Raw genomic sequence first — 27,100 nt, 5'->3', positions numbered from 1 at the left:
CCGGGCTCCACATCCGCTTCCGGTCTCTCCCGGAAGCGCTCCGCTCGTAGCGCACCCTGGGGGCTGGAGTCCTTTCCCCGTGACGCGAACTACATCTCCCAGCAGGCTTTGCGCGCCGGCGGCCGCCATCTTGTTCGACCGGCGTGAGCTCGCAGCCGGGCGAGGGGGGGGGAGGGGACCGTGACCGCGCGCGGCTCCGCGGACGATGCTGTCCGCCCTGTGGGGCCGCCCGCCTCCGCCGGGCCTGGCGCGGCTCCTCGGGCCCTTCCGGCGGCTCTGCTCCCCGCGGGCGGCCCTCGGTGCGCCGGCGGAGAGCTGCGGGCCGTCGGCCGAGCGGCTCCGGTCGGTCCCGGGAGCGGCCGGCAGAGGCCGCCGCCATCCCGTGAGGACCGCGGCCGCGGGTGGGCTGCTGCGCGGGGACGAGCCGAAAGCGGGGCCCACGCGGGTCGTGACGGCGGAACCGCGAGGGGAGAGGAGCGGAGATGGGAGGGCACGAGCCGGGGAGGTGCTGGCCGCGCTCGGCCTGCTGGCGGCGTGCTCCGGCAGGGACCGCGCAGCCAAGGGTGGGTACGGCCGTGGGGGGGCGGGGGGCGGTGCTGTGCTGGTGGGCAGCGAGCGGCGGCTGTGTGCGGTGTGCCCTGGCGGCACGAAGGGGCAGAGGTTGAGCAGCAGTGGTCCGATGGTTGAGTACTGGTTGTCCATGAGGCAGCAGTGCGGCCCGGTGGCCAAGAATGCCAGTGGTTGAGCAGCAGAGGACCATTAGTTGGCCAGTAGTTGCCCATGAGGCAGCAGTGTGCCCTGGTAGCCAAAGAGGACAATGGTTGAGCAACAGCGGACCAACAGTTGACCATTAGTTGAGCAATGAGGTAATAATATGCCCTGGTGGCCAAAAAGGCCAGCGGTTGACCAACAGTCGGTCTGTAGTTGACCAGTAGTTGCCCATGAGGCAGCAGTGTGCCCTAGTGGCCAAAAAGGACAATGGTTGAGCAACAGGGGGCCAGTAGTTGACCAAGGGTTGCTCGTGGGGGATCAGTGTGCCCTGGTGGCCAGGAAGACCAATGGTTGACCAACAGTTGTTCAGTAGTTGACCACAGCTTGACTACGGGGCAGCAGTGTACCCTGCTGTTGCAGCAGGTCAGTGTTTGACCAGCAGCGGACTATTCGTTGAGCAATGGTTGCCCATGAAGCAGCAGTGTGCCCTGGTATCCAAACAGACCAGTGCTTGCCCAACAGTTCGTCAGTAGTTGACCATAGGTTGCCCATGAGGAATCAGTGTGCCTTGGTGGCCAACAGTTGACCAGTGGTTGAGCAGTAGTTGACTAGTGGTTGACCAATAGTTGTCCAGTGGTTGACTAACAGTTAACCAATAGTTGACTAACAGTTGGCCAGTGGTTGATTAACAGCTGACCTATAGTTGACCAGTAGTTTACCAATGTTTGGCCAACAGTTGACCAGCAGTTAACCAGTGGTTGACTGACAATTGACTGTGGTTGACTGACAGTTGACCAATGATTGATTACCAGTTGACTGACGGTTGACTAGTAGTTGGCCAATCATTGGCCAACAGCTGACTAGTGGTTGACCAATAGTTGACCAGTGGTTGACTAACAGTTAACCAATAGTTGACTAACATTTGGCCAGTGATTGATTAACAGCTGACCTATAGTTGACCAGTAGTTTACCAATGGTTGGCCAACAGTTGACCAATAGTTGACCGACAGTTGACCAGTGGTTGACTAGCAGTTGACCAGTGGTTGACTAGCAGTTGACCAGTGGTTGACCACCGCTGGCACTCATTTGTCCGCTCTCCCTCTTCGTTCCACCTGCAGCAGTGCTGTCCCTCAGCCCACATCGCTGCTGCCTCATCCTGGAGCAGCAGAGGAAGTACTGAGGTCCCGCTGCAACGCTGCAGGGGATGGCAGCGTGCAGGGATGCTGTCCTTCCCCTGGCAGCCGGGAGATGTCCTCCTCATCCCACACGATGCTCCTGCTGCGCTGGGCACCTCTGCCCGGAGCGTGGCCGTGCCCGCCGCACCCCGCATCCCTCCGCTCTCACTGCAAGAAACACAAGTCTTCATTCCCAGTCCTCTTTTGTTTGTTCTGAGCGTCAGTTTGTCTCCTAACTGCTTCTCTTCTCCTTTCCTTCCAGAGGATGCTCTGCTGGAAGCTGCCAGGATCAACAACGTGGCCGAAGTCAACAGGTGAGCAGCTTCGTGCCGGTGCCCAAGGGGAGCGTGCTGCCAAAGGGTGGGGGGGGAGGAGATCTCTGCAGTGCTGAGCTGCTGAGCTCCGTCCTTCTCCCCCCCTGGCTGCCCCACACCGGTACAGAGAGATGTTTTGGTGTCCTGGATGCTTGCATGGGGTGGGAATGGGTGCTGCTCTCTGCTGCAGGGCACAGAGCTGCGTGCAGACGCTGGAGGGGGTGGGCTGGGGCTGGAAGGAAGCAGGCTGGCTCCCAGCAGCCCAGGGCTGAGCTCTGGTCTGGATCGAGGGCCCAAGAGAGGATATTGGTGCTCTGCTAATTGGCATGTGTGTCCTGCTGCTTGTCACTGCAGGAAGCTGCTGCTCAGCCAGCTCCGGGTGATGGGTGAGGGGTGAGGGGGGGCACGCAGGGCAGCGGCCGTGCTCCCCCTGCTCGGGGTGGGGCTGCTGCAAAGGCCCCGCTGCCTGCGCCGTGCTGGGTGGGATTTAGGGGTGGCTTTGGGGTTGAGGATGGGGTGCAGGGGCTTTTTGGGGTGGGATTTGGGGTGAGGATAACTTAAAGGGTGGCCTAGAGGAGCAGAATTTGGGTTAAAGGGGCTTTGGGGGGTAGGATTTGGGGTGGGTTTTGAGGTGCGGACTTTGGGGTGGGATTTGGGGTGAGGGGCTTTGAGGAGCGAGCTTTGAAGGGTGGGCATCGGGGTGGCTTTGGGGTGTGGGATTTGTGGTGGGCATCCTCTAACACAGTGTGGGGTGGTGTGAGGTGCAGAGGGTGAGGTGCAGGGCCCATAAGCATACTCAGAGGAGAAGGGCAGCGGCGCGAGCACGAACAGAAGCTATTGTTGTGCAGCCAGAGTTCAAGTTTCCAGCTTCCTCTTCCTCCACCTGGCAGGAGGACGAGCCCGGGTGCTGAGCACAAACTCAAACATGCCCCCTGGGCTCGGTGTCAGCTCGGAGCCGCTCACCCAGAACCTCGGCCGCGGGCTGAATAGAGGCACATCTGTCCGGGGGCCGCGGCGCGCGCGACCCTATGGGCTCTTTATGGGACGGATCAAAGCGCTGCAGCTCGGCGCCTGCTGTCCGTCTCGGGGTGAAGGAGCTCCCAGAGCTGTGCCTGCAGCTCTCCCGAAGTGAATTCCAGAGCAGCCGAGGGCCGCAGTGCCCAAACTGTTCCAAACTGGGATCTGAGCACTGCCAGACGTGCCCAGGGATGTGCTTGGGCTCAGCAGTGCTGGGGGTCTCAGCTCCAGGATCCGAAGCACTGCTGGGAGCACCCAGTGCTCCTTGTGCTGAGGGAGGATGGCAGTGCTGCCTCCGGCCCTACTGCTCTGCCCCCACTACCCCTGTGCGACTCGTAGGAGCCGTCCCCTTCAGCTGAAGCTCCAGAATCCGTCCAGATGTGGATCTGGGTGCTGTGCTCTGCAGGGCCTGGGGGAGCAGAAGGACTCAGAGGGGTCCCAGGCTCAGCCAGGCTGTTCACCGTCAGTTTGGTGCCTCATAGTTTTGGGGTTTGTCATCCTAATGGCGCGTGCTTTGAGATCTGAGCTCCTTCTGAAACACACCTGGTTGCACCCGAGCGCTCCAACCTGGCACCAGGTTGGAGGTTAATAGGCTGCGCAGGAACGGACGCCTGCAATGTATTGTGTTACCTCATTAGCTCCTGTCTGCTCAGGATGCTTTCCCCGCATCCTCTTCCTGAGCCTTCTGTCTCCCTTCTGTCCAGGTTACTGCTGGAGGGCACAGACGTGAACGCGAGGCACCGGCTCGGCTGGACGGCTCTGATGGTGGCGGCCATCAGCAGGAATTCCAGGTACGTTTGTCTCAGCACCAAATATCACGGGCTGGAAAGGAGCTCTGCAGAGAAGGAGCCGGGGGCCCTGGTGGCCAACGGGGTGACTGTGAGCCAGCAGCATGTCCTGGTGGCCAGGAAGGCCAGTGGTGTCCTGGTTGGCCAACGGTTGACCAGTGGTTGACCATTAGTTGACCACAGGTTGACTATGAAGCAGCAGCGTGTCCTGGTGGCCAGGAAGGCCAATGATGTCCCTGTTGGCCAACAGTTGACCAGTGGTTGACCATGAGATGTGTCCCAGTGGCAGAGAAGGACAGTGTTGCCCTGGTTGGGCAAGAGTTGACCAGTGGTTGACCATGAGGCAGCAGTATGCTCTGGTGACCAGGAAGGCCAGTAGTTTCCTGGTTGGCCAGTGGTTGACCACAGGCTGACCATGAGGCAGCAGTGTGTCCCTGTGATCAAGAAGGCCAATGGTGCCCTCGTTGGCCAGTGGTTGAGCAGTGGTTGACCATGAGGCAGCGGTGTGTCCTGGTGGCCAAGAAGACCAGTGGTGTCCTGGTTGGCCAACGGTTGATCACAGGCTGACCATGATGCAGCAGTGTGCTCTGGTGGCCAAGAAGGTTGGTGGAACCATGGGGTGCATAGCACAGAGCGTGGCCAGCAGGGCATGGAGCTTCTCCTCCTCTCAGCTCTGCCCAGGGGGGCCACACCTGGAGCACTGCGCCCAGTGCTGTGCTCCCCGGCTCCAGGCAGACTGGGCACTGCTGGAAAGAGCCCAGCAGTGGGACGTGATATCTCTAGAGATACTCAAAAGCCACCTGGATGCTTTCCAGTGCCACCTGCTCTAGGGAACCTGCTTTAGGGAGGGGTGGACCGGAGGTCCCTTCCGACCCCTCCGGCTCTGTCGCTTTGTGACCCGATGTCTCTGTCGCGCTGGGATGATGGCGGAGCCGCCAATAGCCCCCGCGGGAGCTGCTGCCCCCCACCCCCCCCGGGGGCTGTGCTGGGCCTTTCATGCTCGACCTTTATGAAGCAAAGAAGCTGAATGCTGTGCCCTCCCTCCTTAGTTCCCATGATGATCGCCGTGGCTTCTTGTAACCTTTTAAAGGCACTCTTAAATGTATTCAGTCTACAAGTAAATTCAATTAGGGCTTTTTTTTTTTTTTTTCTTCATTATTTATTTTATTTAAGGAGGGGGGAAAAAAAAAAAAAAAAGAGAAATCCCATTTCAGAAAACGTGGGAGAACGAGCTTTGATGCTACAACCTCTCGGGGACGCTTTACTTAGCCACAAGTTCATAAGCAGAGGAGCGTAATGAGTTGGTTAAACACAGGCTTAGCGCGGCGCACAAAGGCTGAATATCCGCTCTCGGGCGACGCCGTTCCAATCCGTGTGCCGAGTTCGTGTGTGGTGCAAACTTTGATGTGTGCTGTGACAAGCTGAAAGCCGTGACCTCCTCGGGGAGCTGCTGGGGACGGGCTGTTTGTTTAACTTTGATGTCCGAGCGGCAGCGGGCCCCGTTGTTTGCCCGTCCGCAGCGGGCCGGGCCGCGGAGCCTCCCACCTTTGCCAGGGGACAATGGTCAGCAGCGGAGTGTGACGGCTGTTGACCATTCCGAGTGAGCGACGGAGCAGAACGGGGCTGCCCGGGTTGTGAAGGCTGAGAGGGATCGGGGAAGAAGTCCGTGCATGGCACGGGGGTTAGCGAAAATCGGCCCCGAAATGGGGTGGAAGGGCTCATGGAAGCCAAGAGGGCGTGGGGGTCCGACCTGCTGGCTCTCATGGACTGCAGTGGGCGACGAGCGATGGACTTGGGCATCTTGTGGAGTGCATTGTGTAATTGATGATGTAAATAACAAATGTTGTCTTTATGGTGATATGATATATGCGATGACCGTGCAGTTGTTTCTCTTGGAGTTGGCCGTCCATGCACTCCATCTGGGTGAAGAGGGATGGATGGTCTTGGGCCGCCTGTAGAGTACATCATATTCATTATATGAATAGCAAATATCATCTATATGGTGATATGATATGATATGATATGATATGATATGATATGATATGATATGATATGACGACCATCCAATTACTTCTCTTGGAGTTGACCATCCATCCACGCCATCTGGGTGATGAAGGATAGATGGTCTTGTGCCACCCGTAGCGTACATCGTGTAGGCCATTATATAAATATATAATCCATATGATGATATGATGCATATGATATATGATATATGCGATATATATGATGACCATCCAATTATTTCTCTTCAACTTGACCGCCCATCCACTCCATTTGGGCACAGAGGGATGGATGGTCTTGGGCCACCTGTAGAGTACATTGTGTAGGCCATTATATGAATAACAAATATCATCCTTATGATGATACGATAGATAGGATACAGATATGAAACAATATGATACAGCATGATATATATGATGACATCGGGTTCCTTCTGTTGGAGTTGGCCGTCCACACGCTCCGTATGGAAACCCACAGGTCTCCTTCATGTCGCCAGCTGAGCGCAGAGCTTCAGAGCTACCCCCAAAATGGATCCATTTGCAGCACTGCTGTTCTTCACCTCCTCCATCAGACCACAGAGCACGGCTGCTCCTTGTCCTGCTCACAGCACGGCACTGAGCCAGCGTCCCGAAATGCAGAACCCGATGTGTGGAGCGTGGGCACACATCTCTGCCAAGCGTTGGCCTTCCCGAAGTCACTTCTTAGAGCTCTCTGTGCCCTCTCCTTTGGCCACGCTGCTCGCAGCCCCCTCTCCCCCAGTTCCCCATCCCTATATTCAGATCTCCATCTTGAAGCAATGATCCAGCACATCTCTGCGGGATGAGGGCCGCTCCAGGTTTCGCAGGGGGATACTGGGAGCACTGGGAGCGTGGCGGCAGTCGTTCCCACTCCCTGCTGTCCCTTCCAAGGCCTGCGTGAAAGCGGTTCCTCGGTTCTCCTGGAGCTCTTTGCCAAGGGAGGATTTCTGCTCTGTGCTGCCGGGGGATCCTCTCCCTGCTAGCTTTGCACCTTGAGCTGATTTGTAGTAACTAAGCAGGAATGAGCCCCAGCTCCCCTTGGCCCTGCAGGCTGTGGGGCGGCGTGCCGTGGGGTGGTAGTGCTCCCAGTCCCGTTATTGGGGTGTGCAGGCAGCAGCATGCACTCCCCCTCAACACCCCCAACCTGAGCCTGTGCACCGGGGTGCCCTGCTGAGACGTGTTGAGCCCCCAGCCCTCCTCCCCCCTCTCAGGGTTAAGATGCAGGGAGCTTTGTGTCCAGGCAGGACCTGCGGCCGTGCCCCGGCTCGGGGCGGCATTGTGCCGATGGCTCGCGGTCATGGGGATCACCGGACTTCGTGGTTCAGCAATCCCAGCTGCCCAGGACAGCACGGCCGTGGCCATCGATCCCCCCACCCCCCACCTCCGCCCCGTGTCGTCGCACACACGCGTGTGTATGCATTGCACAATCTGTCAGTCCAGAGGCAAAAAAAACCCTTTTCCCCCCACGGATCGATGGAAGCGCCCAGAGAACATCGCTCCTCTCCGTCGTCCCCGGAGTCGGAGGGGATTGATATCTGTGCTGATGAACGGGAGCTGCTTCTCACCACGTGGAAACCAAACGAAGACCCACACTGCTGGGGGCTGAGCTGTGGGGGGGACTCAGCCACGCTGCCCGCGCCTCGGGGCGGCCGGGCACGAGCCTCCCAGGGCTTGGTACTGCTATTTAAGATCTTAATTAAGGATCTTGATGAGGGGATGCAGTGCACCCTTGGCCGGTTTGCAGTGACACAGAGCTGGGAGGGAGCACTGATGTGCCCGGGCGGGGAGGGGTGCTGCAGAGGGAGCTGGGTGGGCTGCGCCGATGGGTCGAGGTGAACTGTGTGAGTTTCAGTAGGGCCAAGTATGGGGTCCTGTGTTTTGGGCACAGCAACCCCAGGCAGCCCTACAAGCGCGGGGAGGAGTGGCTGGAAAGCTGCCTGATGGAAAGGGAGCTCGGTGTGCTGGCGGACAGTGGGCTGAGTATGAGCCAGCAGTGTGCCCAGGTGGCCAAGAAGGCCGATGGATCAGGAATGGGGTGGTGAGCAGCACTGGGTCTCCTGGGTGTGAATGGGCTCTTTCACCTCATCGCACCATTTTCCAGGAACCAAACAAGCACTTTTTATTAATTCCACTAATGCATTTACGGGGTAAATGGGACAGGAGCTTACCTGGGGGTGACAGGGGGACGCTGCAGACGCGTGTCAGCCGGTCGCGTCGCGGAGCTGTCAGCCCCAGAGCCACGGCAGCTCTGATGGACGCCAAGCAGCGCGCCGCTGTCTGCTTGTCAGGGGAAGATTGAACCAGGAAGGAAAATGAAAGATGAAGTGGCTTCCAGCTGCTTGCAGGGGCGCTGAGGGATCTCATCTGATGGCGGTTTGGGTACCGAGACGGTTTCTGTGCCAACCTCATGCTGATCTCTCACGCAGCAGTTGGAAGTTGCTCCAACGCCCAACCTTCACATCCACCTCTCCCCGCTCCGGAATCGCTGTCCCGCAGCGTTCCCTTCCGCACTGTTTGCTTTGCCCCATGCCTGACGTGTGCTGTGGTTCCCTGCAGTGTGGTGAAGGCCCTCCTCGCAGCCGGCGCGGATCCGAACCTCGGGGACAACTTCAGCAGCGTCTATGAGACCGCCAAGGAGAAAGGCCTCCATTCCTTGGAAGGTAACGTTGCTCTCGTCAGCTCCGGAGGTGCCAGAAGTTCCTCTTCTGGCTTTGGATTGGAAGCTCGGGGGCACGGAGTAGCGCTGGGCTGGTAGAGGCAGGGCAGAGTGCTTGGGCTGCGCTTGGACTCGATGATCTCGAAGGTCTTTTCCCAACCCACGTGTTTTTTCTTGCCTTGTGTTTCAAGGCCCAGCCCCACCTCCACGCTGTGCTCACCAGCGGTGTTCCCGAGGCACCATCCCATCCAAACATGAGCCCAGCCACCGTCCGTAGCAACACAGACGCTTCCAGGACCTGAAAGAGGCAGTGAGAAAGAAGGGGCAGACACGGAGAAATAGTTTCAAGCTGAAAGAGGAGAGATCTAAGTAGGATCCGTGGAAAAAGTTGGTTATGACAAAAGTGGTGAGCACACGTCACCGGGAGCTGGCGGTGCCCGAAGCTGCAGCGTGCAGGAGGCGAGGACACCGGGCAGGATGCGTTGAGCAACAAACCAGCAACACGATGCTGATACATAATGCATGCGTGGAGGCTTAATTTAAGGCAGAGCGCATCCATGCATAAAGTTAATTGTTTCTGTCTGCATTCGTCCCCCTCCAACATTATATATTTTTGGGGTGAAGGGGAGACGAGGCCGCTCGGTGAGAAGTTGCATCAATCCTTCGCTTGACGTCTTTTATTAAAAAGAATAAATTCAGCCGCATCTTAAAAAAGAGGGGGAGAAAGAGAGGGAGAGAGAAACTGCCTTTGTTTTGTTTATTTCCCCTCCTTATTTTTTTTTATTATTTTTTTTCACCCCATTTACATATTTCGCGTATCGATACGCAGACGTGTAGATATTTTTTTTTACTTCCTTCCATAAAAACATCCAAATCGAGAGGGGACGCTCCGCCGACACCGCAGCGAATATATTGCAGACATTTATATGGATGGCAGGAAGGGAGACGGAGGGCTGAAAATTTCCAGGCACCCGGTGATGGATGGCGGATGAGGCTCCCCCTGACGCTTTATTGAGTTTCCGATGATTATCTCTCTCCGAGACATTTTTTACGGATGACGGCCGAGCTGTCACAACGGACCATGGGGGAAAAAAAAACCAACAATAATAACGCTTTAATCTCTTTACCGCGCTGCTCCCTAGTATCTCAGATTCATCTTCCCTGACGCACGCAGTTCATTATCCTGCTCCTCCCTGGGTAGGAAATGACGACAAATAAATAAGTAGACATACTCACTCGGTTCTCTCGGAGCAAAGACCTGGGCAAGGGAAGGAGCCAGGGCGTTAATTGATCTCCTGGAGGTGCTGCGGTTCATTAGTGGAGATGCTGAGCTGGGCTCAACGTCTCAGATCTTTTCAGTCCTTTGGAGGGAGCGTGGAGGCTGCGGTTCGGAGCGCCGCGGTCTGCATCTGTTGGTGTCCCGGTGCTCGGTGCTCCTGCGTGTTCCAGGAGGCACAGTCGCTGACGGTGGGCTTCCTGCTCAGCAGCTGTTCCCTACAATCACAGAGCAATTACAGTCGGGAAAGGCCTCAAAGATCATCAGGCCCGACAGGCAGCCATCCCCACTATGTCTGCTCATCGATTCAAACAGTCGCCAAGGTTGGAAAAGACCACAAAGATGGTCAAGTCCAGAAAAGATCTTTAAAACTGTCAAGTCCCATGGCCAACCTATCCCCACCGCGTCTGCTCATAGAATCAATGAGTCACTAGGGTTGGAAACGACCTCTGAGATCATCAAGTCCAACCGCCAACCCATCCCCACCGTGTGTGCTGGTAGAGTCACTGAGGTTGGAAACGGCCTCTAAGGTCGTCAAGTCCAGAAAAGATCTCTAAGATTGTCAAGTCCAACAGCCAGTCATCCCCACCATGTCTGCTCATAGGGTCTGGGCAGCCTGGTCTGGTGACTGCCCGTGGCAAGGGCGTTGAAACTCGATGGTCTTTGAGGTCCTCTTCAACCCAGGCCATTCTATGATTCTGTGAATCACTAAGATTGGAAAATACCTCAGATCATCAAGTCCAACCACCAGCCCGTCCCCACCACGTCCACTCATAGTGTCACTAAGGTTGGAAATGACCTCTGAGATGGTCAAGTCCATACACCAACCATCCATACCATGTTTGCTTGTAGAGTCAGCAAGTCATTAAAGTTGGAAACAACCCCTAATATCGTCAAGTCCATCCACCAATCCATCCCCCCATGACCACTCATAGAGTCATTAAGGTTGCAAACGACCTCTAAGGTCATCAGCTCCAACCGCCAACCATCCGCACCACGTCTGCTCACAGAGTCATTAAGGTTGGAAAAGATCTCAAAGATCATGAAGTCCAGAAAAGATCTCTAAGGCTGGCAAGTCCAACAGCCAACCCATCCCCCCTGTGTCAAAGTGTCGTTAAGGTTGGAAACAACCTCCAAGATCATCGAGTCCAACTGTCAACCGTCCCTACCACGTTTACTCATAGAATCAAAGAGTCATTAAGGTTGGAAACAACCTCTGAGGTCATCAAGTCCAACAATCAACCCATCCCCACCATGTCAAAGAGTTGTTAAGGTTGGAAACGACCTCTAAGATTGCCAACTCCAATGGTCAACCCATCCCTACCATGTTTGCTCATAGAGTCAAGGAGTCATTAAGGTTGGAAACGACCTCTCACATCGCCAACTCCAGTGGCCAACCCTCCCCCCCCGTGCCCGCTCACAGAGTCCTTAGGTTCAGCTCAGCTCAGCTCAGCTCAGCTCTCCCCCTTCCTCTGCAGTCCTGGTGACCCGGGAGGATGAGTTCAACAACCGCCTGAACGTGCGAGCCGGCTTCTGGGGCTGCACGGCCCTGCACTACGCCGTGCTGGCCGACGACTTCCTGAGCGTCAGGATGCTGCTGGATGCAGGTGGGTGCCACAGCTTGTGGGGCTGACCCACGGCTGTGCTGAGAGCCGTGACGTCCTATCGCCAGGGCCAGGTGTGATGTGCTGTGTGCTCTCTCCTCTCGGTCTCTGCTCTGTCACTGGCTGGCGCACTCAGGGCGCTCTGAGTTGGAGTGCTGGGCTCTGGGTCACCTCAACCAAGGGTCACCTCTCTGGGGGTCACCTCTCCGGGGATCACCTCCTCTGTGTGCTCTGATGCTCTGACAGTTTTCATGCTCCATCCGACATGTCGTCCCTTCTCTGCCTCCCCACCCCCCTCCTCCCCCAACCCAACCCGTTCTGTGATCCACCCGCTGGGTCCTCCCGCACTGCTGGTGCTGCTCTGGTCCCGTCCTCCCCTTTTGGGGCTCCCCAGTGGGTGTATCCCCTCCCCCCCCCCTCCTACACAGCCCCGAGCAGAGCAGGACGCTTCCTGTCCGCTGACACAGAGCAGCCCCCCCACCCCCTCCACCTGCCCTTTTTTTTTTCCTACCAGGCATCCATTGACTCTCCCCATCACTTCCTCTCCCCATCCCCTGCCCTCAGGGCCAAAGCCATTAACTGCCACCCCCCAGCCCCCGCCCCGGCAGCCGCCCGCAGTGCTTCTATGTGTGAAGCCCCCTGCCCCTTTGTGCCGCATTGAGTGACTTGGTGACCCCTGGGCCCCCCCCCGCCGGTGGTCAGCGTGTGCCCAGCGGAGCGGAGGCGTCCCACTGCCCTCGGCCGCTCTGTGCGGAGTCCGTGGCCGTGGAGATGTGAAGAGTGGGTGGGAGATGGCACACAACCGTGCCGGAGTGATCCGAGGGGATTTTGTTCACTGGGAGGGCTGGGGGAGGGAGGGAGGGAGAGAGGGAAGGATGGAGGGATGGAAGGGGGCAGAGACAGAGGGACTGAGGGATGGAGAGACTGAGGGACAGAGATGAGGAGACTGAGGGATGGAGGGAGGGACCAAGGGATGAAGAGATGGACAGGAGGACAGATGGAGGGAGGGCGGGTTGGATGGACGGAGGGATGGAGGGGGGCTATCCATGGCAGCACCTCGCTTCTCCAAGAGCGCCGTCCCAATCTGCTGCGTGACACTGCCCCTCCTGGAAGGTCCCCATTGCGCAGCAGAGCGGTGCTCAGCACCGTTCCACCTCTCAGCGTGCTCCGCCGTGCCGACAGCGGGATGGGGAGCGGGGCTGGAGCTGAGCTCCAACCCCACTCCTTGTAGGGCACGTTGAAACTCATGCAGTTCATTCTGCCCATCGATGCAGCCCACCCAGCCCCCTCTGCAGCGCCCCTCCTCCCCCCCCCCGGGCACATCAGAGTTACCTCCCAACTCCGTGGCACTGCAGACTGACAGGTTGCACCGCGTCCCCTCATTAAGATTCTTAATTAAGACGTTAAATAGCAGCACCCTCAGCCTCCAGCACCATGCTCACACCACCGTCAGTGCCATACAGGGCCCACAGTGACCCCATAGAGCCCCATAGAGGGCCCATAATAACCCCACAGTGTCACAGATCCATAGAATCATTTCCAGCGTTGGTTTGAGTGCCGCCAGGGATGGGTCATCCACAGCCCCATAGTGACCCCATTGAGCCCTATAGAGAGCCCATAGAGCCCCACGGAGAGCCCTCAGTGACCTCCATGGGCAGTGTGGGTGCGCCCCGCTGGATTCCTGCTCTGCCACGTGGGTTTCCGTCCGTGCCATCGTCGGTTTGGGTTGGGAGGAACCCGGTGTGGTCCATACTCCTCCTGCACCTCAGACAACGTCCCTCCTCCCACACCGGGATTTGGGGCTGTTCCGTGGGGCAGTTCCGTGGGGCAATCCCTTTGCTGTGGGGTGTCCGTGAGCAGCAATGCATCCCGGTGTCGGACGGAGGTGTGAGGAACCCGGGTTCACGTTCCTGCAAGAAGGATCATGGGGGGCTCAGGAGGACAGTGGGAGGGGTCCGGGGGGTCCTGACCGAAATGCTGCAGTGCTGTGCTGAGATCTGTCTGAGGAGCTCAGTTAAGAGAAACTCTGCTCCTGGGGGACCGGGGGTGGGGATGGTGTCCTGCGTGCGCCGGGGGGAAGCTGTGCCGATCCAGCTGCCACCGGTGGGCTCTTCGGGATGGGGGTGAAGGAGGACATTGGGGTGGGGAGCGCTCCTCATCCCGTTCCCAGAGGCTCTCCCAAACCTCTCTGCGTCCCGTCCTCGGAGAAGTGCTGCTCTCTGGGTGCCTGTGTGGGTTGCTGGTGGTGTGAGCTGCGTTCTGCCTCGCTGGGGCAAGGAGGGAGGACAGGGAACAGGGATGGAGGACGGGGAGTAAGGATGGAAATAAAGGAGCAGGGATGGAGGACGGGGAGTAAGGATGGAGGAGAAGGAACGGGGATGGGGACAGGGCACAGCGATGCGTGCCCGTTGCTGAGCAGCCGCTGCCAGGATCGGCGCTGCTGCCCCCCCCCCCGCAGCGGCAGCGCGGGTACCTGCGCTCCGCACCCCGCGCTCGATTGACACTTATCCACGATCTGAAGGAATCCGTGACAAATGGTTAAGGGGATGGAGTTAATAAAATTTGAAAAATTGAGGCCTGTCACTCCGCTAAACTTTTCCCGATACCACCGGCAGAAACATATTTCCCCAATGAGTGACCTCGCGCAGCCGCTGCGGCTCGGTGCGCGCGGGCGCTGCCGGTGAGCCCCGCTGCCATTCATCACATGTGATAAGCTGGGGCCTCCTAACGGGAGCGGGAGGGGCGGGGGGCACAGCCCGAGGTGCTGCCCAGGTGTTGGCCGGCTGACAGGCGGTGTGGGCTGACGGATGGGCTGCTATTAAGGCCGGGATGGTGGCGTGGGTGGTGGCGAGGCGGCGTGAGGAGGAGGAGGAGGAGGAGGAGGAGGTCGGGCGGCCGGGCGCGGTGACGCCGTTATTTATGGCAGAGGTGGCGATCCAGCAGCGTGCTGTCAGTGATTGAGGCAATTAGTCAAGTGGTCAAAGCCATTAACCGGGGGGGGGGGGAGGGGGGGGGGGATTGGGCCTATATTGGATGGGCGTTACGGAGAGGTCCGGGGGAAAGAGGGCCGACCCTTTGGGGGGGAGAGCTCCCCGTGCAGTGCCACCCCCACACTCGGTGCCATCACCTGTCTCCGTCACGTCCCTTATCCGCCACGACACGGCCGGCGCTGGGAATTGCTCCGCGTCGAGTGTTTATGGAGCACATTTTTCATTCTGTAAGCAAATATAGATCCCCGATGCCGAAGCTCCGAAGGGGCTCAGCCCCCCCGCTCCCGGCTCGCACGCACCTCGTGGCTGTCGTGCGGTCACAGCTCCGTGAGCATTGGTGCCAGGTCATTCCCAGCATGCAGACATGGATCCCACGGTGCCCCACTCGTGTCTCCCCCGTTACCCCACACCTCTGCCTCCTGACCGCGGCCTCCCTGCCCCACACCGCTCCCCAGCGCCCGGAGCAAGGCTCGGAGGGGCACAGCTGCGACATGAGGTGCGCTGCGTGCCCCATCCAGCCCGGGGCTCCCCTCACCTCCTTCCTTTCTGCCACCAGGTGCCAACCCCATGCAGAAGAACGAGATGGGCCACACGCCACTGGATTATGCCCGCGAAGGGGAGGTGATGAACCTCCTGAGAGCAGCGGAGGTGAAGGTGAGCTGAGCTTCAGGGCACGGGGTGCACGTGCACAGGGTCATGATGGTTTGGAAGGGGTCTGCGTATCTTTGTGACCTGATGCCTAAATTGTCCCCCCCCTCCTCAGAAGGAGAACTTTTGAAGCCCATTGCAGCCACACCTGCAGCCACGTGCCGTCCTCGGCCGTGCTGACGTTCCTTCTGCGTGGCAGTGAGGTGTGCGGGGACAGGTGGCTGTCAGTATTCCCTTCATCCTCCAAAACCCCTGAAAGGAGGAGATCTGGGAAGGAAGTGCCCATCTGTGGGGCTAGGACCCACGTGTGGCCACCAGCCCTGCACTAGCAGACCCCACTTGCTGCCATCTGCTCCGCTTGCTCCCTGAGCTTCAGAGCTCTGCAGCCCTCACAACCCATAGTGAGGAGGAGTTTAAAGAGGGAAAAGAACTCTGTAATAGCTCCGATAGAAATATATACAGATATACATCAGGCTTACGGGCAGGCAGATGGTGGAGGCCGTGAGGGATGCACGGCCTGGTGTCAAGAAGTGAAAATCCCTCGGGGGTGAAACCAGTCATTGTCAATCAGAAGGAGCCATCGAGTGGGGATGAGCCCCTCCACCCCAGTTTGACCCCAGTTTTGGGCCGGGCAGCACTGGTGAATGAGGTCAATAGGAGAGGTGGATTCAGGCTCCACCTCTTCTGGTCACACAGGTGCATTGCCTTCAGCTGTGCTCCCACGGCTGACTCGGTGATCAGTCATTGGTTCGGGCCGTGATCCAGCACTTCCCACACACAGCTACGGTGACTGTGTGCAGAAGTGATTTGAGCTCCCCCAGGACTCGCTTTGCTCCAGAGGAGCTCAGATCCACAGAACCATCCACGTGGAGTGGAAGGGGAAACCGCAGCACTGGGAGGCAGCGAAGCTGAGCACAAAACCCTTCGGGTATTGACAGGAGGAGGACGAATCGCTGCTGCGTAAATGCTCCCCGGGGCACAGCGCTGGTGGGGGCTGCCCCAACCAGCCCGAAAAGCCACATCGGTTTTCACACTTAACGAATGGATCGCGGCTGGGAAGGAAATATATCCGTGGAGACGCTCGTGCCGTGTGATCCGTGTGTGGATGAAGCATCGGGCAGCGCAGGCGGCCGTGATGAACGCTGCACCGGGGGGCACGCGGCGCTCGGGGGGTCGCATCCACCCCACTTCCCGCGCTCCGCCGAGAGTCTTTGACAATTTATTGCTCGTTTTAATCACTGCCACGGAATGAATTGGCAGAGCTATCACCGGGCGGGAGCAGCCCATAGATTTTATTTACATATCCTTGGTGACAGAGTAACAGGGAGTTTTCATATGCATTTTTAATTTATTTCGGTTGCTCTCGGCGCCGCGGGTTCCCCGCTCCCGGCTGCTGCTGGGGAGCTGTGTGCAGCACTGCTGAGCGCGGTGCTGCGGACTGAGGGAGCAGCTCTTGGAGCTGGCACTGTCCATGTGTGCCAGCAGAGGTGCTGCTGCGTGCCGTGATGCCATTAAGGGGCTCCTTGGCCAACAGACTGACTGCCAGACCCCCGCTGCCACTGTGGTCCTGGCCTTGGGTTACCCGCAGCCCGCGGTGCTCAGAGCTGGCTTTGGGCAGCAAAGCTGAGTGGAATTGTAGATCTAAACAGGTTTGAGTTGGAAGGGACCTCTAAAGGCCACCTGGTCCTGCTCATGGGGGCCGTGTCATTGCTCAGAGCCTCATCCAGCCTGACCTTGAACGTCTCCAAGGATGGGGCACCACCGCTTCTCCGGACAACCTGTGCCAGTGCCTCACTGGCCTTATCAGAAACACCTTTTCACTGTCTGAACGTCCCCTTTTCATCTGGAACTGTTTCCCCTTGTCCTGTCACACAGACCCCGCTGAAGAGTCCATCCCTTTCATTCCTCCAGCCCCTCCAGGTGCAGCCGTGCCCCTCTTTGCTCGGAGCACGCCTGCTCCCAACGCTTTCTCCCTTTTGCAGTTCCAGGAGGAGCAGCACCGCCGGGAGATGGAGGAGCGCCGCAGGTTCCCTCTGGAGCAGCGGCTCAAGGAGCACATCATCGGCCAGGAGAGCGCCATCGCCACGGTGGGAGCAGGTGAGGTCTGACAGACGTTCCTCTTGGCAGTGTGATCTGTGTGGTGTTTTGTACATCGGCACCCCACGCTCGGGGGGATTTCTCTGTGCTCCACAAATTAAATCGGAGTGCATGTGGTCACACTTCGCACAGTCACAGAACTGCAGGGATTGGAAAGGGACCTCTGGAGATCCCCCTGTCCATCCCTCTGCTAAAGCAGCTTCCCTAGAGCAGGTTGCAAGATCTCCTGTCATCCTTCTCTCCCCCAAGTTGCTCAGCCGTGGGGTGCTCAGCGTGTCCCCACCTGCTCCAGGCCCCCACCTTCACTGGGCTCTCCCCAGCAGTTCCCAGTCTGACGGGAGCTGGGGAGCTCAGCACTGAGCACAGTGCTCCAGATGTGGCCCCCCCAGGGCTGAGCAGAGTTGGGGAGCACCTCCACGCCCTGCTGGCCACGCTCTGTGCACCTCAGGTTTCCATTGGCCTTCTTGGCCACCAGGGCACTCCAATAGCCTGCGATCAGCCTGTGCTCAACTGTTGGCCAACCGTTGGCCAGCCAAGACACCATTGGCTTTCTTGGCCACCAGGGCACACTGCTGCCTCACGGTCAGCCCGTGGTCAACCACTGGTCAACCCTTGGTCCAAACTATTGGTCAACCGTTGGTCAACCATAGGTCAACCATTGCTCAACCGTTGGTCATCCGTTGGTCAACTGTTGGTCAGCCATTGCTCAACCACTGCTCAACCAGGACAGCAGGTGCTCATCCCCAGAGCTCCTTCCCAGCATCTCAGCCCTGTGCCTGTACTGATGCACGCATTATTCCTTGGCGGTGTGTGCTACATCAGATCAAGAGAAATCCTCAGCAAGACAGATAGAAGGCCACTGCCCCACTGTTCTCCCTCAGCATCCAGCAATTTCCATCCCTGGGCTGGAACTGGAGCAGAGCTCGGGTAAAACACATGGGGACTGATGGCCCACGTTCCCAAACCGGAGTTGCCTTCTGTGTTTTCCCTATTAGAAAAAGCCATTAAGTCAGTAAGGAGGCGGGGAGCCTGGCCTCTGGTGGCTGTGCTGAAGCGTACAGGCTCACAGCAGGGCTGGCAGGGAGCACCGACGTTCTCCAGCATCCCTGCACCCGAGTGCAGTGCCTGCAAAGCGGGCGAGGTCGGAGCAGCATGCTGTCAGGGATACAAAACCCAGCCGGTGCTGCTAACAAAGGGGAGTGCTGAGGGAGCCCTGCAAAGCGCAGCAGACACCCTCTGCTCCGAGAGCGGCTGTGCCTGGGGGCAGCAGCGCGGGCTAATTGGGAAGCTTTGATTAATGGGCAGTGCCTGCTTCTGACACAGGTGGTGTTTGCGCGCATTAAAGCGGCCGCCTTTATGGAGGTTTCTCTTATTGAATTATAGGGAATGTGCTTGATCCCCCCGCAGCCTCAGGACATCAGACCAAAAGGTAGAGAGGAGAGGCTCCGGCCCCTCCTCCCTCTCCTCCCTTCCGCCCCACGTTGCTGTTTGCTTTCAGGAAGGGCGAATTTCCAGACGTGACTCTTCCTCCCCAGCTCTCCCTGTCTCTCCTGGTTCTGTCTGTCCCCACTGCCTTCTGCCCCGTGCCTCCGCTCCGCACTGCCTGGCACAGATTGCCTCCAGCACAGCGTCCGCCTCTGTCTTTCATTTATAACCTCTCCTTAATTGAGTAATTGGATTTAATCCGCCCCTCGGTGCGCGATCCAGGCGGGCTCGAGCACAAAGGGGACGTGAGCTGTGGGCACACATCGTGGGGATGGGGCCACAGAGGGGGAGAACCCCCTCTCTGAAGCTTTGTGCTCCAGCAAGCATGCTGGGAGGAGGTGGGCACGGGAGGATGGGCCGGAGCGGGGCACTCCACGCAGCGTGGTGATGGAGGTGCAGCTGCTGCTGCATGGTTCCCCTTCACCAAACTCACATGGGATGTTTCGGCTTGTAACATGGCACACAGACACCACAACCCAGCCCACATGGGATATTTCACCTTGTAAGATGGCAGACGAGCCAGGCAAGGCGCTGATGTTGTCCTGGAGCCTGATAGAAGTGGGGATGCTGCATCCAGTCTGTGCACACGTTCAGTTCTTGGGACTGCGATTGGGTTTCCAGAGCGCTTTGGCAGCCGATGACTTTCCGGCCCTCCTGGATTGAGGTACTTTGTGGTGGGACTCTTCGTGAAGCTGAATGAGGAGGGAGGAAGGAAAAGTTTTCAGTGCAGAGGTTATGAGTGATGCAGACTATCTCCTTTTAAATGATAAAACTGCAAACTTTGGACGTGCTGCGCTGCTGCAGTGCTGGAATCAGTTGGAGAGGCCGAGATGGAAGAAAACAGATGAGGAAGAATGTCAGCCTGCCCTGATCTGAGGGAAGCTAGCTGTAATTCAGACCAGGTGGGATCCCTGCACCTGCTTCATTTTGACGTTTGCAGCACATGTCATAGCAAGGCAGGATGGTCCAGGTCCACGTGGCGCTGGCTCCGTGCCACCAGGTTGGATGGGGCCAGGAAAGGGGCTCATCCTCCATCCCCTGGAGACTTTTTGGGGCTGTGCAGAGCCCAGGAGCCATGCTGGGGTGGGGATGGAGCTGGGGACATCACCCCCTGGCACCCCGAGCCCAGTGGTCTGAGGAGCACCACGGAATGAATTGATTTGATAAATGGACATTTATTACGCTCACAAATTGGCTGAAACCAATTTCGGTCACATCAACCCCTGATAACTGCTGGGGTATTGATTTGTGTAAAGTAATACAGTGAATTTATCAGTTCAATAGCGAGCTGAAGGGCCCTCTCGGAGACGCAGCGCTACAGTTACGCCGTTACAGATGGACGAAATAAAGCGGGAGCGCGGCGGCGGCGCTGGAAATGGCTCCGAAGAAGAAGATCCGGCCGTCATCGTTGGCCTCTTGGCTTGGACATTGGGACTGGGTTTGTTCATGAAGCACGGCCTGCCCCCCTGGCACTCATCTCTGCCATCCCTGAAGCTGAGCTGAGGTTCGGCTCCGACCTCTTGGGTGGCGATGGCGAAGAGTTGAGTTGGGGACCCCAAGGAAAGGAGCGTTCCCATCGGCTTCCGGAGCTTTGCCCGTGGTTCCCATCCTTCAAAACGTTGTGCTTCGTCCCAACACAGCACCTTTCTTCCTCTTCCCAACGCCAAACCCTCAGAGCTGGGACGTGGAGATCTGCAGGACCCATGGCCCTCTGCAGAGCCGAAAGCTGCGTACTGGATCGTGCCCTGTCTTGAAGGCTGCTCGTAGGAAAGCCTCTCTACCTCATCGCTCCGTCCATCCACTGCAGACAGCAGCGGTCAGCACACCTCATCGCTCCGTCCGTCCACGGCAGACAGCAGCGGTCAGCACCTTCCAGCCAAGACACAGCACTGAATCACAGGCACTCACCTCGTGGCAGCTTTTACGACGCGGTGTATATCACGAGGGAGCCGAGCGCTTATCCATAACGCGCGGTGTCCTGCGGAAAAAACAACACAGCACTTAACCTCCGGAGCACCGAGCGCGCTGACCCCTGCGAGTGGTCACTCCGTGCCCCGAAGCAAAAGTTTATTACCTTTATTATCCTCGCTGAAATAGCTGCAGAAATTGTCGGTGTCCTTGTTATTCCCCATCCATTAAAAAACAACAGCGACAACCGAGCCCAGGTTGGAGGCAGCACTGCTCGGGGCGGCTGAAGCACCGGGTGACGCGTGCCGTGGCAGCCGGGCACGAGGTGAGGCTTGGGGCCACAGCCACAGACATCTCCATGCTGTTAGTTGCTCTGATGGTTAATTACCTTCTCATTAAAAAGCAAACTCACCTCGTTCCTTGAATTCACTCACTCCAGCCCCTAGAGCGTGCTGATTTCATCTAGGCCTGGTGGAGATATTCAATGGCTGGGTTGAGGTGGTCCTCAGTCCTCTCTCCATTCACCACAGCCGTCGGTCCTGTGGCTTTGTTTGATGTCCAAAATGAAGATGGGCATCTTCGGGATCTTCAGGATCTCCATCTGCCACCAGTTCCCGTTGTGCAGGAGGACCTCTCCGTGCGCCGATGCCGTTGAGGGTACGCTGTCGGAGAATAGAACTGTGGAAGCATTAAGGTTGGAGAGGACCAGCTAAGGTCATCACGTCCAGATCCATCCCACACCCACCACGCCCAGTCATCGAGTCATGCACGAGGAGGTGGGGAAGTCACCGAGGAACGTTTGGATGTTGTACTGAGGGATGTGGGTTAGTGGGAAATGCCGGCGATAGGTGGACGGTTGGAACGGGTGATCTCAGAGATCTTTTCCAGCCGTGGTGATTCCACCATTCTGTGTGGTCATCCAGGTTGGAAAAGACCTCCAAGACCCCAAGTCCAACCCATCACACCCCCACCATGCCCGCTGCTCATGTTCCTCAGAGCCACGGCCCCACAGTTCTGGGACACCTGATGGTGACCCCCTCCACTCCCAGGGCGGTTGTGCCGGTGCTCAACCACTTTCAGAAAATAACTTCTTCCTGATATCCAACCTGACGCTGCCCTGTCACCCCATGTGGACTTCTGAGAGCATCGAGTCCAGCCACCAATCCATCCTCACCATGCCCACTCGTGGAATCACAGAACCATGAAGGTTGGAAGAGACCTCCATCTGCCAACGCATCCCCACCACCATGCCCACTGGGACTCGTGGAATCACAGGACCATGAAGGTTGGAAGAGACCTCCAGTATAACCCAACCGCCAACCCATCCCCACCACCATGCCCTCTGCTCCGAGCCATGGCCCGTTTCTCTCCCCACAGCCCCATCCATCCTGCTGGTGGTGCTGTGTTTGTTCCTCTCAGCTTAGAACGTCCTTCCTTCTCTTCCATGTGTGTGTTGGAGCGTTTTGGTTCAGTGACGGATCAGATTGAGCGGGTTATTGGTGTCCTGGCTGGTTGTAGAAACCAGGATGGGGTGGGAGGTGTCCCCAGCACCGCGAGGCAGACTGGTGTCCCAGTAGGGCTGTGCTGCTGGTGCTGGGGGAGGGAAGGCAGTGTGTTGTCCTCCACACCCCCGTTCTCCCCTCTTTGGTTAAAACATCCCCTTGGTATCTTAACCGCAATGCCCTCCAGCACCACCGGTGGGGGACCAGCACCATTCCACCAGCCCTCCCACACAAACCCCGCGTCGACTCAGAGCTCCGGGGCCCTCCCCTCTTGTAAAAAGAAAACCAAACCAACCATGTAAGCAACAAGAAGAGGACACGAGCAGAGCTGTTTCATTGACAGGAAGGCCGGCGTGCCGCTCGCTCATCCCCTGTCCCCCTCCTCACCGTCTCCCTGGCAACGCTGAGTGCACATCCTGGAAAAGTTTATCCGAAATCTGCTCTGGGCAGCTTTCCAAATCCATGCTAACCTGATTAGGTGTCTCTGGGGCCTTTGCTGGCTAATCAAATTAGGTAGCACTAATGGCAGGGAGGACTTGGAGTGGGCAGAGAGCAGTAAAACATAGCGTATACTTAGTGATAATTATACTTGCTTTTGTGTCATTGATTTATACGCCTTCTCCCCCCCCCCCCCCCCCAACTTGTGTTTCCGTGGCAGCCATTCGGAGGAAGGAGAACGGCTGGTACGACGAGGAGCACCCGCTGGTCTTCCTCTTCTTGGGATCATCCGGGATAGGTAACGTGAGCACAGAGCTGCTCCCACATCATCGCTGAGCTTGGAACGGAGTGAGGCCACCCCACGTCCCTCTGTGCCACGTCCCTGCAGCTCTGGGACACCCCCGGGGACAGTGACCCCCCCCCCCACACCTCCCACCCTTTGGTGCCACTGCACCGCCGCTCTTTGGAGATGAACTCTCCCTGAAACCCAACCTGACCCTCCCTGGTTGAAGCTGAACACCAAACCCACGGCCCAGCAGTGGGAGGGCTGTGTGCCCACGCTCCTGTGGGGCAATCCTGGCCCCAGCACACCCCTCACACCGCCGTACCCGGCCCCAAAACGACGCCTGAGACACAGCAGCATCATCCTCTCAATGCTGATAGTGTTTTTATCTTGAGCAGTGTTACGGTTCACAGTGTGGGCAGAGCGAGTGTTACTGGGGGGAGGGGGAAAAAGGGGTAGAAATAGTGGGATTTCAGGAAATCAAATGGTGGCGTTTGGAGCAGTGCCAGCGCTTCTCCTGCCCTGGTGAGGGCGGTGGGTGAGATACGAGTGAACGCTGGATGGAGATGTGAATGAGTATTGAAATGAGATGTGAATGGCCATCGGAACGAGGCATGAATGGGCGCTGCAAGATGTGAATGGATCCCGGAACGGGTGGGGATCCGAGTGGGAAAGCACACCGACGCACCCCACGAGTCTCCACGTCAGCCCTTCCACATCACATCTGTGGATCTGTGTGACAGTTTGTGTTCACTCTGTGGTCTGAGATGCAGCAGAGTCAGCTGTCAGCATCCCCCCAGCCCGGGCAGCAGCACCCTTCCGTTCCTGCACCTCGTTGCTCTATCTGATGGAGGCATCAGAACTGTTCCACCCTTCCCCCAAAACCCTCCATCAAGAGAGGAGCAGAGCGCACCGAGTGCTGGGGGCAGTGCAGGAATGCCTGACCTGACCGTGTGCTTTGTGTTGGCGACAGGTAAAACAGAGCTGGCCAAGCAGACAGCCAAGTACCTCCACAAGGATGTGAAGAAGGTAAAGGTCCCGTTGGCTGGCGGGGCTGTGTGCTGCGGGGGGGGGTGCGTGCTGCCTCGGGCTGCTCTCCACCAAAGAGTTTCCCACCCAAAGCACAGCACCTTTGGGCCACTCGGTGTTCTGTTGGGGAAGGAGCTGGGTGCGCTCAGTTGGGTTTTGAGTCCGTCTGATGAAAGATGGATGGATGGAAAGAGAGGAGGAAGACCTCAGGGTTGCAAGTGGGGGATTGTGGTTGCTCAGAGCTGCCTCAGCTCCCCCGTATCCGTCCTGGGGCAGCTCGTGAGCTGCTCCATCCATCTGCCCCACAGCACAGCAGGTCTGTTCCCCTTCACATCGCATCTCAGCGCTTTGTGATCACTTTGCCCGCTCGGTGGGACAGAGCAAGCAGTGCTGTGTCCATCCTCACCACCACCTTCCCCTGGCTGACCTTTGCGAGCACGCTCACGTGCTGCATTTCTTTTCTCCCGCAGGGTTTCATCCGTCTGGACATGTCGGAGTTCCAGGAGAGGCACGAGGTTGGTGCGTGGGCTGGGGGTGGTTTGGGGGGCAGGAGGCAGCAGGAGTTTGGTGGCGTGGCGTGGGGTTGTCCATCAGTGCTCCTGCCTGGCTGTGTGTCCATCTGTCCCCGAGGAGCTGTGGTGATGGAGAGTGACCAGTGTCACCTGCCTGGGGTTGTGCGTGGCCCCCCACCTCATCCTCATTTGGACAGTGGTGGTCAGAGGGTGGTGGTGGGGTCGAGTGGTGTCCCCCAGGGACACCGGACTGAGGAAGCTCTGCTCCCACCGGAGCAGGGTGACCCTTAGGAACCCGGGGTCATGGCCTCAAAGTCACGATGGAGTTTGGGAGACGGTTCTCCCACAGAGCGGTGATGCGTTGGCACGGGCTGCCCAGGGAGAGGTGGGGTCAGGCACCCAAAGGTGTCCAGAGCTGTGGGGATGTGGCACTTGGGGCCGCAGTCGTTGGGAAAGAGTGGGATGGGTTGGGGTTGGGAACCTTGGCTGACTTGTCCTGCCATCGTGGTTCTGTGATCTTATTTAGGGCCACAGTCAGTGGGCACAGTGGGATGGGTTGGGTTTGGTTTGGGAATCTCAGGTGCCTTTTCCAACCATAATGATTTTATTTAGGGCCACGGTCATTGGGCATGTGGGATGAGTTGGGTTGGGTTTGAGGATCCCGGGTGCCTTTCTCAACTGCAATGACTCTGTGGTTCTGTTTAGGACCACAGTCAGTGGACGCAGTGGGTGGGGTTGGGAATCTCATGTGTTTTCCAACTGCGATGATTCTCTGCTTCTGTTTAGAGCCATGGTGGAATGGAATGGGTTGAGTTTGGGATCTTGGATGCCTTTTCCAACCCTAATGATTCTATGGCTGTTTTTAGGGCCACCGTCAGCGGACACAGGGGGTTGGGTTGGGGGTTGAGGTTGGGAATCTCAGAGGTCTTTCCCAACTGCAATGATTGTGTGATTCCATTTAGGGTCAAGGCCGTTGGCATGGTGAGATGTGTTGGGTTGGGTTTGAGGATCCCGGGTGCCTTTTCCAACTGCAATGACTCTATAGTTCTGTTTAGGACCACAGTCAGTGGACACGGTGGGTTGGGGTTGGATTGGGGATCTCAGATGCATTTTCCAACTGCGATGATTCTCTGCTTCTATTTAGGGCCACGGTGGGATGGAATGGTTGAGTTTGGGGATCTTGGGAACCTTATCCAACCATAGCGATTCTATGGCTCTATTTAGGGCCACCATCAGTGGACACAGTGGGATGGGTTGGGTTGGGTTTGAAGATCTTGGATGCCTTTTCAGCTATAATGGTTCCATGGCTCTATTTAGGGCCGCAGTCAGTGGACATGTTGGGTTGGGTTGGGGTTTGAGGATCTTGGAGGTCTTTCTCACCATAATGGTTCCATGGCTCTATTTAGGGCCGCAGTCAGTGGGCATGTTGGTTTGGGTTGGTTTGAGGATCTTGGAGGTCTTTCCCAACCTCTGTGATTCTGTAGCTCTATTTAGGGCCACAGTCAGTGGCCGTGTTGGGGTTGGGGTCTTGGAGGCCTTTCCCAACCTCCACCACTCCACGATTGCGTGGAGATGCTTCGCGTGGTCAGCGCTCAGCGTGGGAGCTCTGCCCCGTGTCCCCCGCAGGTGGCCAAGTTCATCGGCTCCCCGCCGGGCTACGTGGGCCACGACGAGGGCGGGCAGCTCACCAAGAAGCTGCGGCAGTGCCCCAACGCCGTGGTGCTCTTCGACGAAGTGGACAAAGCCCACCCAGACGTGCTCACCATCATGCTGCAGCTCTTCGACGAGGTGAGCCCGCGCCTTCGCTCCCCTCTGTCACTCTCTCTGCTCCGTAGGGTTCTCCGTGCTCACCTCCTTCCTCCCAGCTTCGTGCCCGTGACTTTTCCCATCGATTTCTCAGGGTCCTCGCAGGGCCAACGGACTCCGGTGCTGTCGGGGAGTTTTGTTTTTCTTTTGGAGGATTAATAACGCAGTTTTCCTTGCATAGATCATGGCGGCGGCGGCGTAAATGTGAAATCAATTCCTGCACCGCGCGCTTTGACAGGGCAATAACCCAAATGTTAATCTCAAGCACCCAACGAGGATTTGTGTCATTGTGCCACGTTATCTGCTGCCGGAGACGGATCGAGGGGAGAGACCGCCTGGGGAGCTGCTTCCTTCTTCTTCTCTCCTTCTGTCTCTCTTTTACTTTATTCATCGAGAGAATGAGTGCTTCTGAAGGGTTCCTGTGCTGCCGAAGCTCACTCTGCCCACTGTGTCTCCTGGGGATGATGGGGATGGGATGGGATGGGATGGGATGGGATGGGATGGGATGGGATGGGATGGGATGGGATGGGATGGGATGGGATGGGATGGGACGGGACGGGACGGGATTGGATGGGACGGTTCCCCTGTCACGCTGCGCGTTGCCTCGGTGTGGTGGCAGGGCAGGCTGACGGATGGCCAAAGGGAAAACCATCGACTGCAAGGATGCCATCTTCATCATGACCTCCAACGTGGCGAGCGACGAGATCGCCCAGCACGCCCTGCAGCTCCGGCAGGAGGCCGCGGAGATGAGCAAGAACAGGATCGCAGAAAACTTAGGTACCGGGTGATCCTTACGGGCCCCTTCCAGCTTGGGGATCACATTCAGGTTGGAAAGGACCACAT

At 57.7% G+C, this 27,100-nt stretch overlaps 1 protein-coding gene across 1 annotated transcript in view; it reads left to right on the top strand.

Moving 5' to 3' along the window:
• The first annotated feature begins 205 nt into the window (after positions 1-205).
• Positions 206-27,100, top strand: part of CLPB (ClpB family mitochondrial disaggregase) — a 30,453-nt gene continuing 3,558 nt past the window's right edge. The window contains 13 exon segments of the mRNA XM_065731173.1: positions 206-563; positions 2,149-2,200; positions 3,922-4,008; positions 8,580-8,683; positions 11,434-11,562; positions 15,106-15,203; positions 17,180-17,294; positions 22,848-22,925; positions 23,884-23,939; positions 24,410-24,454; positions 26,078-26,239; positions 26,877-26,894; positions 26,896-27,034. Of these exon segments, the coding sequence (XP_065587245.1) occupies positions 206-563; positions 2,149-2,200; positions 3,922-4,008; positions 8,580-8,683; positions 11,434-11,562; positions 15,106-15,203; positions 17,180-17,294; positions 22,848-22,925; positions 23,884-23,939; positions 24,410-24,454; positions 26,078-26,239; positions 26,877-26,894; positions 26,896-27,034 (1,441 nt within the window).

Source organism: Cyrtonyx montezumae, unplaced genomic scaffold, assembly GCF_038088225.1.
Source record: "Cyrtonyx montezumae isolate F1298 unplaced genomic scaffold, pur_monq_1.0 scaffold_131, whole genome shotgun sequence".
Lineage (NCBI taxonomy): Eukaryota > Metazoa > Chordata > Aves > Galliformes > Odontophoridae > Cyrtonyx > Cyrtonyx montezumae.
Note: the sequence above shows the minus strand (reverse complement) of the source record. Positions and strands in the feature narration are given on the sequence as shown.